Source organism: Barbatula barbatula (assembly GCF_947034865.1).
Source record: "Barbatula barbatula genome assembly, chromosome: 25".
Taxonomy (NCBI): Eukaryota; Metazoa; Chordata; class Actinopteri; order Cypriniformes; family Nemacheilidae; genus Barbatula; species Barbatula barbatula.
This window is the reverse complement of record NC_136788.1, coordinates 17,025,410-17,045,373: the sequence shown is the minus strand read 5'-3', so window position 1 is coordinate 17,045,373 and position 19,964 is coordinate 17,025,410. Positions and strand designations below refer to the sequence as shown.

The following is a 19,964-nucleotide window of genomic DNA, read 5'->3' as shown; positions in this document are numbered from 1 at the left end:
GTATTAAGATAAACAAAAGGCCAGTGTATATGCACATGGAAAAGAAAGGGTAAAGATGTGGGTCTATTTAGGTACCTCCATGTGAACACTGCTTCTTGTATAAATTAAGTTAAGAGTTTGAGTTTTTAATAGACAAGCTTCATTGAATCACTGTTTGTCATATGCACCTGTGCAAACATCTGCTGCTGCCGCTGCTGCTGGCTTCAGTTTCCAAGAGATTGAATTCATGTTCCAGCAGACGCATTATCCAATCAAACACTTGCATGCTACTCCGATCCACACTCGGACAAACCCACATCAGAGCGACCGGACCGGACCACCTGAAGCCACCTAGAGCGGGTCAACACAACATTCAGGTGTTTCCAGAGTACAGACAGACTCCTGGAAGCCGACAGAAGAAGATATTTGTACAGGTGCGTAAGAGAGAAAAGAGGCAAACCTTTGAGAAGAGAGAAACTCACATCTCTGGCATCTCGCTTGATATATCAAATGCAAGCTGAAAGAAATCCTCAGTGTGCTTGAAAAAGATCACTTTCTGTTATGGAAGCAAAAGAGAAAGTTTTTCGGGTGGCCTAGAGAATGTGAACTGACACTAAGGTAACAGTAATTTCATCTGCGCTCTGTGTTTATTGGAAGATGAACATTTATTTACTCTTTCTCTTCAATTAACCTGCAATTACTACCACATTATACCTATTTCACAGCATTACGCACAAACACACAAACAATACAAGAACTCTGTATCAAAACAAACACGATTGACGAGAAGAAGAAAATGACCGGCCGGACACGCAGACTCAACTAAATCAAAACCCAAACACGTTAATGTTCAGTAATAAGGGACTGATGGGACGGGAGGATCAGGGGTCGGAGGTCAAGCTCTATACAAAATAAACACGCCAGCGTGCCGTTTAACGCAATATCCTGTGTTTATTTTTCTTTGCCATCGTTTTTTTTCTGTTTGTGAACAATCTATCGGGCCGGAGGAGGCGAGAGCTCGATGAACTACAGCTTTGTCGATGTAATTTCAGAGTTTGTAATGTAGAATTTGTAGTTTGGTATCATTCATTCATTCATTCAAAGTGCACGGATAAGTCATCTAGATGTCTTTGTGGTCTTTGAAGTCTGAGCAGAAGACATCAGGAGATTATGCTGATCTGATATCACTATCTACCGAAGAACAGAGAGAACGCATATCTCTGATCAACGCAGAGCACAGAACATTGAGCTGACATCTGAGGTCAAAGGGCAAACGAACCAAAGAGCAAATCAGAAGCTTTGTGTGAGTCTGGATGATGTTTATCTGGTGAGAGAGATACTGTAAGAGTCTGAATAACACACACTCGCTCACCGATCATTAAACAAATTACATTTATACTGTAAAAAAGTTGTACGGTTCAGTAAATAAAGTCCTGCTTCCTACTAACAGCAATGCATATATATATATACTACGGTAAAAAACATGGCATTGCAAAATGGCTACAGGTTGGCCATATAAACGATAAAAGGCTTCAAATTCATCAACAAAAGACCATTCAGACACATCCTGTAATGAAGGTGCGGAACAGGAAACAGACGTTCACAGACAGGAAACAGTACCTGCTTGAGGTCAGGTGCTGAGTGGACACAGACTCTTGCTCCTTTGCAAACGGATTTCTCAACAGACTGAAAGAGAGAGAGAGGCGCTTTCTTCATCTCATGACGGATGAAGCACAACATCTTGAGATGTTTCAGAAGGATGGAAAAGCAGAAGTGCTGTGAGAGAAATGAGATGAGAGAGAGGGGAAAGGAATGAAAGCACACTGGGTGGTTGTGTGTGAGCTGATGCATGAACGTAAAGACCAAATACTACAATGACAGAGAGACTGAGCGGATCTGATCAGATTATAAAATGTAAAATGATGAACAGATGGAGGATAAAGCCGAGTAACTCACCGTGACGCGGCTGTAACTACAGGTAGAGCGATGTCATCGCCGGTGAAGTCCAGATCATCCATCAGGCTGTTGTGTCGCGAGATGTCAGGGCCGTCCAACTTTTCCTTAACTGTAAAAAAAAACAGTGTTAAGCTCATTGCACATTGAGTCAGAAATTAGCTTCCGAAATGTCTGCACGTTATAAAATAAATACGGCATCAGTAGCGAGCATTTTGTGAGGCGTTTTGTGATTTCAGAGACACGGTACAAACGAGCGACAAATATGAAGAAACGTATACAAAAATTTCGGACTGCAAAGATCTATAATTTTCATTTAAGAACCAGCAATTCTGAAATAATTTCAAGTAAATTAAATATCATTTATATCAAGTCAATTGCCGTTTTGCAAGTACCGCTCAAAGGTTTTAGAACACTTCACTTGTTTCTCGTCATCTTAAAAAAAAACGTTGATGTGTATAATTAGTTAATTTAGCGAACATTACGTTTTTTTCTAAAACTAACGTTAAATTAAAAAAATGATTTTGAAATGGACGATTTTGACTGAATCATGAGGGGATATAGATGGGAATTAATAAATAGCTTCCAAAGTTTCCTTTGATATATTTTATAATTGTAATAAGTTGTGGGAAACATATGAATAAATACGTAAATGTTCTAAAGCATTCGACCGGTAATGTAAAGTGAACATTTGTCTGAATTTTGAGAGATAAGAACAGAAATTACAACTGTAAACAAAAATCTTCAGTTGATTTAAGCATTGTGAAATGTTGGAAAAGGCAGAAATAAAGACAAACTATGTAAATGACAGTGTGTACCTGGAGAAGCAGGACATGTGAGTGCGAAAGCCGACCACGAACGCTGGCGGTCTAATAACATGCAGACAGAGAAAACACAAACTAAGAACATGCTTCACGACTCAAACACGGTCGGAAAGTTTCTCTCTGATGTTCCTCGTAAGAAACTACAGTCATGAGTCTCCTCCAGAGATCTCAGATCTCAACAACGTCTCAAACTGTGCTCAGATCTGCCAAAACACAGAAGACTGCAATCAGGAGATTTTAAAGATGGTGAGAAATAAAAACAGGAGACGTGACGTCTTCAGGCTGAAAACAACAGACAGAGCAGCACCACATTAACATGCCAAAACAGAAGATGAAAAGACGTGACGGTAAAGAGCCGAGACACTCCATCACTGTCTCACCTGATGAGCGGAAGAGTTTAGTGATGCCTGTGTCAGAGGAAACAAACATACCCATTCAAAACCAATCCGGACATTTTGTCTGGGATCCAATCACAGTGTATTATCTTCTTAACCAATCAAGATACATTTATTTGAAAAACAAAATGACTTAAAATCTAAATTGTGCACTTTTGCTACATAGACGAACAGATTCGACCAATTCAGTAAGAAAATAACATCTTACCCGAATGGCAGATATTGATTTGATTCATATATATATATAAGAATTTTTCTGTTTAATTCAATGTGTTTTGCTTTAAGAATGTGCTGGAAAACTAAATACAGTAGATTTTAAATAATGTCATTGCATATTTCATTCACTCTCCTGTATTACTTTTTATTATTATTTGTATTATTAATATTATTAAGTTTATTCATTCATTTTATTTATTTAGTATTCTTTTTAATATAAATGGACTATTGTAAAGCAAGCAAAAGTTAAAAGACAAAAACACAAATAAATGTATTTTTTCATCACATGTTGTATTGAAAATCAAATGATGTCAAAGATGCCTGGTGGTTTGGGACGTTATTACAAAATTTTCCGAGATGCTTCAAATAAAATAAAAACATCCGTAACACATTTTCAAATATCGTAAAAGCATCGCACTGAGCCTTTGAACTCAGGTTTGTGTTATCAAAGGACACAGACATGTGTTGCGATTTCATTATCTTTTTCCTATCCACTTTAAATGACTCTTCAGAAGTGACGCTTGCGTGTGTGTGTCTCTGCTGGGGACGGTCTGTTTTAAAGGCATTGCTTTTATCATAAAGCCGTTTGACAGGAAATCCCGTAAAAAACAGACTTATTAAGAGGCAGGCGAGGCAGACGGCTTTAGCAGAAGATCATTTGATCACAGGATGTGTTCCGCTCACATGTGGAAAATGACAATCATTCACAAGGGAAAAAATGGTCATGTGACAGCGTCAGCTTTTTATCTTTTCATTCGTTTTTTTGTCTTTACGTTCGCACTCAAACGTGACACTTCCGCTCAATTTGGGGTGGAGAATGAACACAGATAAACGACAAGGGCGTCTTTTTCTTTTCGGCTAATGAGATTGATCTCCGAGATCTAAAAACAAAGCTTCAGGAAATTAAATTATTAAGAAAAAAACGTTTAATACACCTAAATAGAGATATCGTCCATATCTCTTATAATCTTCATATTTACGTTCGCTTTTCATGCGACGGTTTATGCTTTCGGTAGAAATCTAACTAATCTATACCAGTGGTTCTCAAATGTTGTAAGGATCCTTTGTATACAGTGCCCTTGACATTTTTATTAAACCAAAAGCATATTCAGTTATACAATCCCAGCATTCCGAGCAAGAGAGGTGGTACCTGCAGGCTCCTCTGAAAAGACAGCATCTTTGTCGTCGATGTGCTCGTAGGTGATCTGAGGGATGGAGAGCGCTCTCTCTCCTGCGGGACCCAGTGAACCGTTGTCGCGCGTGGCTTTGGGTTTTCGTTTATATCGCTTGCTCTGTGGACGTAAAGTAAACAACTCATATTTGTACTTTTATTGTATGGAACAAGAGTAAACTATGTGATGTGATATTGTGCCTTGTCATACGCCAAGATAAGTAAAAAGAAATTCATAATTCCCTCGATGTGACGTACGTAACATCTACATTTATGCATTTCATGAATCTAAGCATTAATGGAAATCAAACCAATGACTGTGCCATTGCTTTACCAGATGAGTTAAAAGAACAGTAGATGTTCAACAATAAAACATTTAATCTCACTTAACATAATCTCATACACGATCAACCACAGACACTCCAAAAACGTTCTTTCCTCACTGATGTCTGTGTTTGCCTTTTATGCTAAAATCCCACAGATGTACAATTCAAATTTGGCCTTTTTTGAGAATGTCATGAATATCCATGTTAAAAGCCGAGCGTAAAACACCTCCTACACTAATGAATTCTGCGGTGGCCGTGCCACCTACACAGCCAAATACCTCCAGAGTAAAACATGAGTCACGTCACAGCGCGCCACGAAATCTCACGGCTCAGAGACGGCGAGCGGGATTTGCCAGTGAAATCCCAGCTTCCCACTGGCCTGAACAACTGCTGAGGGGGGGGAGAAATACGGCAGGCCGTGAAAGGCTGGATAGAGAGATGAATGAGAGGTTTATGAACGAGAACAGTCACACGCCCGCACGGAAAGAGGTGGACTCGGCCGGCCGCACTGCCCAATATGTTCGGAGTCAGAGCTATACAAAGATTTTTTTGTTGTTCCTTGCGCTACACAAAGGGTTTCGTTCCCAGGAGAGAGGCTGCGATGACATCATCGCATTTGACTGCGCCTTTGTGCGAGACAGACAAAGAGGGCGTGGGGTCAAGCGGGTGACCGAGAGAGAGAGAGAGAGAGAGGGAAGAAAAAGACTCCGTCTCATCAGGTCTCTCACGGATATTCTCACACCTACACTCACATCCTGACCCACTGTCCTCTTTAATACACATGAAACACACAGTGAGGTCAAAACAGCGTTCATATCAATGATGAAGGACAGGACGGAACCTGTTCTTACAGTGAAACTGAAATGTTGACTGTTTCAAGATGGCGGCTGTGTAGACACGTCTGGAGCTGTCCAATGTGGCAACATTAACTTATAAAATGTATTGTAAGCCCATTTTAAAGCGTAATGTAAGGTGTTTCAGGGTGTTTTTTATGCCTGCAGTGGTCTCCCTGCCCCCCCCCCCCGTGTTAGTAAGAAAACCTTTAAAAATTGACATGAGAAAAAGCATTAAAAAGTCGCTATATATTAGTCATTATCAGGGTTCAGATCATTAACTAAAACTATTAAAACATATAAATAAAAATACTCTATAAATAAAATATAGGTGTAAATATATATTGTAATTTAAATCATTATACAAAATATTTATTCTATAATTAATATATTTGTTTAATCTATCTATTGACGTATTTATTTATCCTATTATACATATTGTTGCTTTAGCAATGAACTGAGGACGTTATGGCACTTACATTTTTAAATCAAAATAAATAGATAAATCTATAACCTGTATAACAACGGTTAAAAAATTTAAATATATAAAAGTACATTAAACTGCCAGGTATTAAAATAAAATTAACATAAATGAAAGCTCATTCAACATATTATAAAAATACAACAACAAAAGCTAAAATAACTCCAGTTGGCATTTTCTTTTTCTTTTTAATACTATTTTTATCGTCATTAAAGATAACAAAACAGTATATTTCTTTAATGAACTTATGAATCGTGCATTCAGGACAAACAGGTCAAATTTGTGTTCAAGTTCACATCACCTCTTTCTGTCAAACTGACGGGACGTGACCTGAAACAGCCATCACACCCTCTACTGTTTACCTACATCCTGCGCTGACCTTCACAGCCTTTAGAAAAGCCCAAACACAATAATAGGCAAAAATGCTTTTACCGTCTCGACTATACAGCGCCCCGCTACGGAGGCTCACGGAGGACAATCGACAGGAAGAAACAGAACAATAAGCCGTCACAAAACAAAAACAACACAAAAGACTCCAGACAAGACAGTGGTGTGTTTGTGTGTTTGCACAAAGGGGAGGAAGTCGAACATTTTTCTTCTCACCAGCCGTCTGAAATTCCCAGGACTGGAGTTTTCAGAGCTTATGATGGGAACGTAGTCGCCCGTCAACACGTACATCTTCCATGTGGCCGCGCAGCCGTCCGGCTTCTCGCAGGCGTAGCATCTCCACAGCGTCTGAAACCGAGAGAGAGTTACGTTACGTTACGTTAGGAAAAACCATCAATGACAGACGAAGAAAAGCCTTTCGCTACACACTGCAAAGAATTACATTCTTACTAAGCATCTTTGTCTTGTTTTTGGTAAAAATATCGAATTGACAAGAAAAGTGGCCGAAGATATTTACTCTTGTTTTATCAAAAATAATATAAGAATGAAGTAAGTTTATGGTAAAAAACCTGCCAAAGGGGCGAGAAAAATAAACTTGAATTTAGTTTGACCTTTTACTCAAAAGTTTATTTTTCTCATTTACTTGTTTTTGCCATAAACTAACTCTATTCTTATATTTTTCTCCTTTAAAGAGACTAAATATCTTGGGTCACTTTTCCGGTCAAGTAAGCGATTGAAGAATGTTTAGATATTTGTACTACAAAACAATAAAAAACAATTAGTCAGAATATCTTTTTTTGCAGCTCAGTACCTGTATGAGAGACGCGGCGGCAGGAATCTGACGGTTAAAATGTTTCTGTCTCTGTTTCTGTTGAACTTTAAGAGCGAAGCCGGATCCCAGAATCCCCTGCACACGGAGAAAAATATCAAAATAAAGTGCATGGTCTGAACGTCAGATTTTTGAACAATCAGACATTTAGGTGTTTCTGACCCAACTAAATACAATAATGCATTGTAAATTGTGTATTTGTTCTGTAATTGTACTTGATTGTAAGTGTATGTTCTATAATGTGTAACATGAAGACTGCGGGCCCCTGGAGGCTCCATCACTCCTAAATGGACCACATTAACCCCGGACCCCATTACTGCAGGACCTCTATAGGGAAACACTGAACCTGGGCCCCAGACACCAGTGTGTGTGTGTGTGTGTGTGTGTGCGAGCAGAGAGAGAGAGCAGATAGTGTGTTTACCGCGGGCAGAGCGAAGAAAGATATCGCAAACACACTGAAGCAGGAGGCGATGGCTTTTCCAATCCACGTCTGAGGGACTTTGTCTCCGTAGCCAATTGTAGTCACCGTAACCTAGAAGAGAAAAATGTTTGATATTGTTCATTCATAAAGAGACCATTTATCCTGCAAATCACAACTCTCATATGGTCTGTGAGTCTTTCTTCAGTTGAACACGAAATAAGATATTTAAAAAAAAAACGTGTCAGTGGTTTTGTGGTGATACAATGGAAATCAATGGAGTTAAACGTTGTTTGACTATCGACATTCTTCAAAATATCTTCTTTTGTGTTCTGCAGAAGAAAGAAAGTCATAAACATCTTGGTAACTGCATGGCAACACCTTGTCTTTGGAAATAAATGTGCTGAAACGTCGAAGCCTACACAGCGTAGTTTATTTAAACGTTGGACCCAACAAATCCACATCAAATAAATTCTGCGTCGTTTTCAAAGACGTCTATTGAAGTTCAAGCCCTGTTGGGTTTTCCCATAATCCTCCAGAAAACCTGGATGCTGGAAAATAAACAAGGCACGTGAAAACTCGGTTCATTCCAAGACACCCAGAGCTCATTCTGGGGACGAGGTGAGTTTGCGTTCCTTCTATTCAAGAGGAACAAAGAGGACTAAACCAGGACGAGGCGTCAAACAAGTGCTTCGAGTTTAATCCCACCACTAAAAATCCAAAAGACCACAATGGTGGCGACATGGGAGCTTCAATAGTCACTGGATTTCAAGTGCCACGGGTGGCGGCCCAGACTGTGTGTGTGTGTTATTGTGACTTCAAGACCCCTAATATTCTTCAACCAACTGATTCACATTGAGTTATAGAGTCATAGAGTTCAGTCTACGTGTGTGGCAAAACCAAAACTGACATCATTGTGTGTGTGTGTGTGTGGGGGGGGGCTGTGATTACAGCGCTGGGTGTAATATTGCTTGATTCTTGATCTTTTTTTAAATCATAATTTTGGTTACTAACATTACATTAACATTTAAACTCAAATTCACAATTTTCTAAGAATGTTTAGGAGACATAAAAATAGAATCAAATGAGAGTGTAAACACATGAAGAGTCTGGATGTGTAACGAATCATCTGGATTTGAGTCAATGTGATGAGAAATGTGTGAGTTCATACTGAGATCTTCACTAATATTGACTTTTGACCACAGACGAGACGAATCTGAGCTCAGTTTCTGAAATCTCTTCTGAGACACATCTGTGACATTTCTGACTCTTTTTCTCAAGAGAAATACCAGAGACGCACAATGATGTCTGGGAGAAATAATTTAGACATTAATGAGATCTCATCTGTTTTTCTGTCTAATAGGTTCTGCGGATGTCACAAAGGCCATGCGAACAGGAGAATTTCCGGTGTTTTCTCAGATCTTTGGTTTGATTTCTCTGTGATCTCACGTAAGCCAGATGGAACAGCAGCAACTTTCTTGAGTCAGCGAGAAGCGGAGTATTCGGCGAGAACTCAGAGAGCGTTCATGAGTTTTGAGAATGACTCCGGCCAGCTGTAACCTGCACCTGCAGATCCTGAAAAAACAAGGAGCGGTTTGCTCGGACGCGATTATTCATGAATCTCTTTAATGTCTCAATGGCTTCTTATAGGCATCTGCAAAAGAGATCTCATGGTAAACATTTCTCGACGATTAATCTGAGATATGTCATCCGCATTACAGCAACAAAACTGTCTCATTTACACCAATTTTCTGAGCTATGAAAGAGAAACCACTGTGAAGTTTTCTGTTCGTTCTAAATTAAAGTTCATTGCGGACACTTCTTTTCTTCAATCATGTTTTACAGTCTCGGACACAAAAGCGGGTCGACTCCCATTCAGGGTTTCTTATTGCTGCCACCTTCATACAAACAAACGCTTTTGTGTGCGATTCAAGAGCCGTCGGGCGGCCGTACGCTTTCTGACCTGCTCTAAACAGAGAGGGAACCTCCGCAATTACAGCTTTAATTCACACGTCCAGCACTTTACTGCAGAGAGAAGAGAATGAGAGGTAGAGAGGTGAAAAGATCAGAAGCGAGGCCTTTTGTACGTCCTGGATTCCTCTACGATTGCTTTCTCATTACGCTTCACACTAAATTCAGCATTTCAATGACCTGCACGGAAACTTTATTCACCATCGACTCGATTCACAGCGGCTTGTTTTAGAAGACTTTTACTATAGGTGCCGTTTCAAAGCAAAATGAATCGCTGGACATTTACATGTGTTTGAAAACGTCTGTTGAGGATATAAACATTCCCATCGGCCGAACAACCAAACATATTAGTCCTGATAGCAGTCTATAGTCCTGTTACATACATACAAACAATTTGATCCAGTCATCCAGACAACAAATCTGTGCAAGTGTGAACACATGACATCTCAGATGAGATGTTTGATGGGATAAAGCAGATATACTCACCACACCCCACCAAAGAGCATCGGCATAGCTGGAAAAACCAGTTTTTCCCTCTTCATCCACGGCGTCTTTCTCCGCCAGATACACAAAATATGAGGAGAAGATCAGGCCCAAGAATCCGATGTACAGCGTGGTGATCAGCTCCTTAACCGGGGAAAGAAAGAGAGGCGTTTAGTAATAACATGATTTATATACATTTTGTATTAACTTTTATACGTTTTGTGATTTTGTTGAAGCCCTAATATATTATACAGCACTTGTGACGAACTTCTGGCTGTTTCGAAGGGTTTATAAACAGACCTGCAAACTCGGAAGAGGTGAAAAGGGTGACGGCCACATGTCACGTACGGCGCAGCTGATCACATGACAATCATTTTGAGCTATCAAGTTTGCAGGTATGAATAAAGAAGGTTTTTTTTAATCTTTCATTGTAGGAGTAAAGAAAGGAACACTATACATTTTCATTATTACTCGTCATACACTATGTACTTTATAGTGACATTTACGCTCATTTTAAGAAGAGGATGAGAGTATCCCAGGTGCTGTATGCCACAGACCGCTTTCCAAACACCTTAAAAGGCAAACTCTGACTTCAGACACACGAGCCCCCGAGCCAATCACGTCTGATCCACTTAAAACTTCATAGGCCGTACGGATGGATTTAACATGCCTTTGATCCCTCAAACAGGAGCTTTCTGCTCAGATGATGTTGATGTGGATTTACGAGGCCATATTTGGAGTGATATTCTCAAAGCTGATTACGACACATCAGCCATTAGATGAATTCACTGACTTTTACTGGACCGTAGAGAATTATGCCATTACGCTCACTGCAACTATAACAAGACCCAATCTGACGGGGAACCCGCGAGTACCTGCCGGTGGATGAAGACCACGGATCCCAGAAGTCTCCACGTTCCACCTTGACGGTCCACATGAAGCATTCGCAAGATCTGCAGGAAACGGATTCCTCTGCAACCAATCACACGAGAGCTTGAAACAACAGCACGCTCAGACATGTGATGCAGTGAGATACTGTGGTAAATGTGATTAATGTGATCGGTTTAACCGATGACAATTCTGACCTGATCGCTGATGTGGCGAAGACCTGCCCGTTTGATCCCACGCTTAAAACCACAACGGACGCCACCACCACTATCAGATCTGTGACAACACCAAGAGATTTTCAAATCAGACATACAAGCTTTCTCAAAACTAAACAGTTACAGTTTTGGGTAAATGTCAAATTTCTTTTTTGACAATTTGAAGATCGACACATCGTTTGATCAGCTGGACCCGAATTTGGACAAAAATGATGAAAAACACAATGGATCTTTAGAAACAGGTGTGGTGTAAGTCAACGGGTACCTATGATGGAGATGGGCTTCCTGATGAAACGCAGACGTCCTTTAGCACCCACATATTTACTCCGACAGCCGGCCGACCACAGCCGGACCGCATACTCTGACCCAAAAAACACCACCAGCACGATCTCCTGAAGAAACAAAAGACACACGTGTGTCAAGAGACATTTGTGAGATTTCTAAATCTTTTTGATCGGAGAAATATCTGATAAATGAATGAGACTAAAGTTAAATTTTACCATTCAGTCTACGTTCAAATTTCATACAAAATAAATAATTGAGTTGTTCTTTTCTTAAAACTGATAAATCACTTAAACTGAATGTGCACACAGAACTCAAGTCTTCACGAGACCCTTCCTGAAGCTCAACATCAGTTGAACTGATATAAAATATCGCCATCCAGTGGACACATGAGTAACTGCTTCTGGCTCTACATCCCATTTAAGAAGATGAACTTTCCTAATGAGTGTCCCAGGTCTTTGTGCAGATATATTTATCTAAAACATTATTTTTGTAATAGTTTTGTAATACACTGACTCACCATCCAGAAGAGAGATCCGGTGGCAAAATCAGCATACTGCTCGATGGTGGACAGGACACTGAATATCAGGCACACAAGGACCATGAGGAACCTGAAGACACCACGCAAATCATTCAAAACTATATTATTACATGTTTCAGACACTGAGTTAAAGTCTGCAGCCGTTTGTAAAGACATCTGCACACACACCATGAGAAACGCACTTCAAAGATGAAAACACACATTGTTAAATCTGCATTAAACCAAGTAAGTCTGTATTAGGACAGACTGTAACATATTATATTTAAGGGTTTAGGAGAGTAGGAAAGTCTGTGGTAGTGCTGTGCGATATTGAGGAAAAATGTGATATGCGACAGCATGCTAAATAATGCGATATTTGATACACGATACAATATTTCTTTTCCTAAAATCAATTTAAATTGTATTAAAATATATTAAAGAAATGATATAACCAACATATATTTCACATTATCTGAGGAAAAAGAAAGCATCACTACAACTTGTGAAAGTGAACGGCCGTGTTTTACCGTCGCATTAAACACATCTGACATTTAGCAAACAAACATAAAATAAAAAAAACTAAATTTGGATTGTTGATTGACTTGCGTCAGAGCACGAGCTCGCTATCATGCGCACGCACGCATATCCCATCTAACATCCGCCTGCCAGATAGATACTATACTATCAGCAACCACCTAAAACTCTGAACATACATCACTTTTCAAAGAATTAAAGAACTCATTTATCGCAAACCATTGCGATTAGGGATGCTCATATTGATCGATTAACCGTTAACGGATAGTAAACTTTGCTGGTCCTTCTGGGTTTTCGTTTAGTCATAATTTGTTTATTATTTATGTTATTTTCTTGCCTGTTTATTTTAAGTATTATTTCTGGTTTTCTCCATTGACCTTAAAATTTACTTTAGAGTATATACGTTTCCTAAATATTACAGAAACAACAAGAGACATCAAACATCAAAATCCAACATATCACAATCAAGTATTCCATTTCATAAAGGATTCGACCATAACAACAGCTGATAAACGCGCACACACACAAGCAGGCACACACACACACACACACACAGAGCGGCCAGATGGGTAAAACAGATTACACACATAAATACACACGACTACAAACACACTTAACAAACAAACCACTTTCTGTATGAAGACAAACACACACATACACGTCTTCGGACAGTACACCCCCCTTAAGATTCAAAAAGACAAACACACAACGTGACTTACACACTGCTGTCACAGATCAAATGTCACGTGTGCGAGTTATAGAAGAAGTCAAGACGTTCGCGTTACGTCACATCCAGATGTACGGGCACATCTGCTGAACGTCTTCAATCTGTTGTCATTGACATTCTTCACTGATGACGGCCATCAAACCTGCTGCATACACAAACTTTTACAGCATTCTGAAAGTTTAGGATATCGGCTTCTCTACGGTTAAGGTTTTGTTCTACAATATACTGTTCTAAGTATACAAGGTTCTGCTTTTTAATGTTCCATTCTATAAAGATCTATAGAGTCTTTCATCAGATGCACGCGCCGTCCCGAAGTTAACTTCCGGTCTGTGGTTGGTTATAATATAACAATTTAATTTAGATGAATATGTTTTAATATTCATATTTTATTGTATATTCATTGTATTCAATTAAAATACTCAACAGTTAATGGTTCTTTGCATCTAGATCTATAGCTTCTTTGTGCTCTAGGTTTCATTCTATAGGGTTCTGCTCTACCTCCGCTATATCCTGTAATATCTTTAATTAGCGCCAAACGCACTTCATTTTAACCGTTTCCGTGGATTACTCTATCAAAACTTTTAAATAAAAGAAAGGACTTCGTTTTTTACCAGGGTTCGAAGCTTGACTTCAAACCCTACCTATCAAGCTTTAGGGCACTTTCCAACACCACAACCAGATTTTTCACAAGTGGCTTAACATAGGGTGCCAGAACACAAAGATTTACATTTGAAGGACAGTGTTTGTCAGAGGGGGTGAATGCCATTACCTTTTACTCTCATTAACTTCAGAGACATCCATGCTTTAACATCCAAGAGGCAAGCGGCCACCTGATCTTATATTTAAGTGGAAAATACATTTGTGTGTCGTCTGCATAACAATGATAACTTAAGCCATACTTTTCAAAGATGTTTGAAAGTACCCAGAAGGAGCATGTATAGAGAAAATAACATGGGGGCTAGTGTAGATCCTTGAGGAATCCCACAGCTCAAAGAGCCGTTTCAGTTTGTTTAGAATGGAAAAAATTGGTCTAAATTTTGATGGATCGGTAGACAATTTCAACCATTATACAGAAAGTAAATGCTGTTACTCATGAACACAGAAATATAACGTTTTCAAAGTTCTGTCATGCTAGAAGATTATGTGCAAACTATACCAGAGCATATATAGCTTATGTAAAAACCTCGAACCCTGCAAACAGAACATGAGCTCTGGTGTATGAGCTAAATGATCAAATCATCAGTGTATGGAAGTAAATCTTCCCTTAATCTATTCAGAAATGACCAGATGTTGTGACATTGGCCATCAACAGCAGGATTTTCAGAGACGCGTCACAGATACAACAACACAACCTCCCTCATTTTCTCACATTTGGATCAAATCCCAGGGCAATAGATAAAAGAGAAATGGGTTTTCATAAGCTGAATATCCCTTGAAATCTGTCTGAAGGTTCACCAGCAACGATCTTTCAGCTGTTTGTGTATAATAATCGAAATAAAGAATTAAAAAGGATTTAATCTCTTTAAAAATAAATAATTTGATTACTAATTGCTGTTAAAATGATTAAATTAAATCTTAATACTAATGCCATCTATTAACTGTAGTCCTGCTTTAAACCATTAGCAAATAAGCTTGTTGGGAATCTTTGTTGTGTTTGACCTTTGACCTCACGACCCTGGACAACCCGTGAGTTGTTTCTCACAGGCAAATGTGTCCCGTTTCTGTCAATCTATCGGGCCCCTGCAAACACATTCTGAACTCTCACCTTTAGCCAAATTAAATTCCCAATCCAAACCTGATTCCCAGCATCTAAAACAATAACATTTAACATCAAACCCGAACAGTTTTCAATCAACCTCCCGTCGTGTCGAGACGACAGATCGGCACCTAACAGCGTCACTGTGATGTGTTACCAGATCAGGGTCAAACCGGTCACCTCTAAACGTCAGAGACCTGATTAAAATAAAACAGCTGGTGCGTTATCCAGCCTCATCAGACTGATACCAGATCAGACCAATCGGACATCCTTTAAAACCTAAGAAACCATTTAAAACTAGGAATACGCGATATATATATAGAGAACATCACTGATATAATTGTGTTCACGATATAAAATGATTAAAGTTTATATTTCAAAATGTGGGAAAATGTCAAGATGCGAAATTGTAGGTTTACGATCTCATTTGTATGTTTGAGGTTAATCTGCTATCGTGCCATTAACAGTTAGGGGCTTCATTGTTGATTTTCTCGATTTTCATCATACAAATGTGTACCACTTTGAAAAAAGTTATTCCCATGAGATCAGGCTGGAACAACAGTGTGATGGACATGTGACATGTCATGATCAAATGTATTTTTTGAAGAGAAGAAACACTTCTTTAGCTGAGGAATAATACAGCAATGAGAACAGTAATTTGTCTCTTGTTGGTAAATGTTAGTGTTTGATTTTAGAAACTAGAGCTGTGAAATCCAGCAGCTTACTGGATTATTTATTGATGACAATCGGTTTCAAAACCCCCAGACAGAAATTAGAGAACAGACACACAACCCACTCGACAACTGCTCAGAAAACACAACACTGAAGTAACTAAAGTACAGACGGCGCTACAACATGACAATAATCTGAGACCATTCAAACAAACCAAACCATGAGCTTAAACTAAAGTCATCTACTGTACATACACAACAAGAGACTTTATGATCTTCACACCATTTTACATTTGTATTTTCATCATGTGTACTTCAAATTAACAGTATCAGTTTCCGTTAATATGAAGTACACATGATGAAAGTATAAATTCCTACCAAATCAACGGACAAAGTCCAATATCATTCGCAGGCTAATTTAGCATTACAATCCATGTTTCTTTCAAACTAATTCATTACGATGACATCAAATAAAATTCATTAATTTCCTAGTCCGTGAACATGATGGGTGATCTACATACGCCTCTGGATGGTGAAAACCACATGTCCCATAATTCCCCTCTCCTACATGACGTCATACATTTACATTTACATTTAGTCATTTAGCAGATGCTTTTATCCAAAGCGACTTACAGATGAGGAAACATTGGAAGCAATTATAACAACATAGGCAACAAAATACATACGTGCATCAAACTAGTCCATTAAAGCCTAGCACAGTATAAAAAGCTAAGAATAGTGAGGTTAGTAAGTGTTTTTCTTTTTTTTTTATTAAAGAAGGAAAGGGAAGAGAATTAGGAAAAATCAATCAGCGATGTGTTGATGGAAGAGATGCGTTTTTTAAAGATGGCAACCGAGTCTGCTGATCTTGTAGCAGCTGGTAGATCATTCCACCAATGTGGAACAGATCCAGAGAAGGTACGGGAGAGTGACTTTTTTCCTTTTTGGGATGGTACCACTAGTCGTTGTTCCTTTTCATATAACTTTGCATTTTATTGTTGTTTTGAATGTGCACCATCTAGCGGTCCAAATGTACATATTGTGGCTTTAACTAAACCCCACTTAAGCGTCACATTTCTGTTTCTCTCCATCAGGCTCGAGTGGTTCTATGATTTGAGAAAAACCTTCTGGCTTTAATTAAGAGCCTTTAATTATTCACTAACTCACCATGTGCCGAGTTAATTTACTTAATGCCAAACGCTTTTTGAAACCTAGAGTGGTCGTATCCAATAGCTCTCTTAAAACTCTATAAATCAGTCCCGAGAACAAACTGAAGAACTTTTGCACAAGTCCTTTGTTAACTAATTGACATCCTTGCTTGTAATGTGTAATAAATGATCACCATCACTTGAACAAGACTCGATTTGGCGTGTCTGCGTCTGTCCGTCTGTTGTTAAGATACGTATCTTATATATCATTGCATTAGTAAGGATGTTTCAAAGACGCACATGCACCGAAATGTCCACAGCTGAATGCAGTGAAATCAAGATGAAAATTATGTCAAAAGATTCATTATAGCACCTAGTTACGTGTGTAGCTGAAGAAGATTACCCATAATGCAACAGCAGTATCTGTTCTGATCAGCCACAATTTTTATAAATGAAATGCTACCATTAAACTAAACTTCGATTGTTTCTCTTCTAGAGTTTCAAAAGACATCTCTACATTATCAAGACTGATACAACAAAACGTATACCGTCTTTAACACTAAAGACATCCATAAAAGAGAAATTCAATCAATCTAATGCTAAATGGAAACTGAAATGTGAAAGTCTGGACAGGGATCAGACGCTAACGTGAGGTCCAGACGGATCAGAACGGGTCAGAACTGATGCGGTTGGAAACTGATGTGCCCACTTTAGCGCTGGCAGAGCATCGCTAACCATCAACAAGTAAGAGTTACTTAAAGGGACGGCACAGAATATCAGTTGCTGCGGTTTAATTTCGTAGGAAGTTGAGATGTGGTTCAGTGCTACGACTGCAACTCTAGACAGAAGATATAGAGAGGTTATCAACGACACATGTGCGATGAGCTCAAGAAATCATTAAAACACGCTGGGCCATCTGAACATGTGATTTTGTATTAAATAAGAAATTAATTCATTGAAAAGTGCGTCAGACGCTTGTGTCGATAAAGAAAAAAACTTCTGCTGGACACTTTTTTATATGGGGACTGAGGCTCTCGAGCTCTAAAACACACAAAAATAAATAAATGTGTATTTTTCATATACAAGTCTATGTTTTCTCCATCAAGCTAAATCTGTCTGTGTGTTTCCAGCGGAGGAGAGAGACAGACGGGTTCAAAGGTTCTGTTTGCAGTACCATGTTGACCTTCTTAAGTCCTGCGAGACTTTAGTTACTGAGATCGTAACGACTCACAACACCATCTGTAATTAACACACTGTTAGAACAAAGATCTCTTTTAAACACTGCATGGCCATCAGAACAGATGTAAATAAAGTAGATCTGGGTATTTTCTAATGTAAGCAGGGCTCACTCGTGCAAACCGAATGTCAGCAGAATGAAAGAATGAGGCGGTTATGGAGGGACATCAACTCAAATGTGCTTTAAGAAAACACGACTGCTCCAAATGCCACAAATTGAAAAATTAAATGAATGTATGAAGGAGACTCTCAAAAGTTTTATCTTTAAAAATCCACAATTCTACGATGTTTGCTCCAAGAAAGTTTGATTCAAGGCACATGTCACAAGCCAAACCAGACGTCTGATCTTTAGACAACAGAGGGTTAAGTACCCACAATTCCACAACACAACCTTTCTACACATTTCTAAAATTATTTTCCAAATTCTTCAGAAACAAATTTCAAAACATCTCACTCTTAAATATAAGGAAAAACACTGTTAAAGCAATAAATGTGTTAAAGCTAGAATAAGCAATTAGTTAAATATAACAAATCTTTTTATATGTGACAGTTCGTCCAAAAACTCTTTCATCATTAACCGTCATAAACCGCCGTGTCTGTCGTATCTCCTCATGACCGTCTAAAACACTGAACCCAATTGACTTCTATTGCATGAACACTTGCAAAATTGAATTGCAAAACCACTGAGACATTTCTCAAAATATCTTCTTTTGTGTTCCACTGAAGAAAGACTCACGTACAGGTTTACAACCACATGACGGTGAATAAATGATGACAGAATTCAGATTTTGGAGTGAACTTTGTCTAATTCATCTAATTATGTGAATTCCATTTAAACTTTAAAAGGATTTAGAAATATAGTAACATCTCAGTATTTCAGGTAAATGAAATGAAACAGGAAGTGTACTCACACCAGGAAGTGATAGAGGAAACACCTCAGGCCAGCGGGTCTCTCTAGGAAGTTATACACATCACCCTGCATGCTAGTCTTGGTGCGGTAGGGACCGTGTGGGAAGCGAGCGGTGGGTGGCGGGCGCAGCATCTCTCCGGGGACGAGAGAGGTGGAGATGGAGACAGCAGAGGAGGAAAGCGACTGGCCGAGCTTGCTGTGCGCCGGTGGCTCCTTTGTGTGGCCACCTGGAACGCTTGATCCATTATTCAAAACGGGCTTTAGTTCCAGTGAAACAGGAGAGTGGGCCGCTGTGAGAGACGCGCTGGGCGCTGCTGCCTCCTCCAGGCTGCTCTGCGAGTTCCGGCCCATGAAGTCGTTCCCGTTGTGACCGCAGTTTTTCAGCTTGATGCTGTCGCTGGCCCATCCGAAGGCGCGTCCGCGGGATAGTAGGGGCGTGGGGCGGCCCAGCCTCTCCCCCATGACGGGGACGTGTCCTGTAGAGCAGTGGGCACCGTCGGTTGAGACCTACGGATCTATCACCTTCGCACAAAACCTGAACATAGTTGAAAGAAGAACATAGAAAACTCAGGTTTTGAACAACATAAGGTTTAATTTGTATTTTTTGGGTGAACTTTACCTTTTAATAAGGAGAAGATCGGACAAACTCTGATTGGTAAATAATGAACGACGACACACGGAAGATCATCAGATCCATCCAGAATCATCCAGTGAGACTTAAAATGCCATGAAACATGTTTTCAATCACCTGAAGGATTACAAACACACACAACAGTCAAAGAAAAAATAAATGAATAAAAAAACTATGGGA

General features: G+C 39.3%; 1 protein-coding gene across 1 annotated transcript; it reads right to left on the bottom strand.

Moving 5' to 3' along the window:
* Positions 1-266: 266 nt before the first annotated feature.
* Positions 267-19,615, bottom strand: LOC306890934 (potassium voltage-gated channel subfamily KQT member 1-like; the record flags this gene model as incomplete). The annotated part of the gene is made up of 15 exons (XM_079450954.1): positions 267-330; positions 1,600-1,665; positions 1,936-2,044; positions 3,137-3,163; positions 4,518-4,659; positions 5,171-5,290; positions 6,782-6,913; positions 7,377-7,472; positions 7,816-7,926; positions 10,270-10,410; positions 11,142-11,238; positions 11,352-11,430; positions 11,635-11,761; positions 12,172-12,262; positions 19,155-19,615. 15 exons carry the CDS (start codon positions 19,613-19,615, stop codon positions 267-269), a joined length of 1,863 nt encoding a protein of 620 aa, XP_079307080.1.
* Positions 19,616-19,964: the final 349 nt, after the last annotated feature.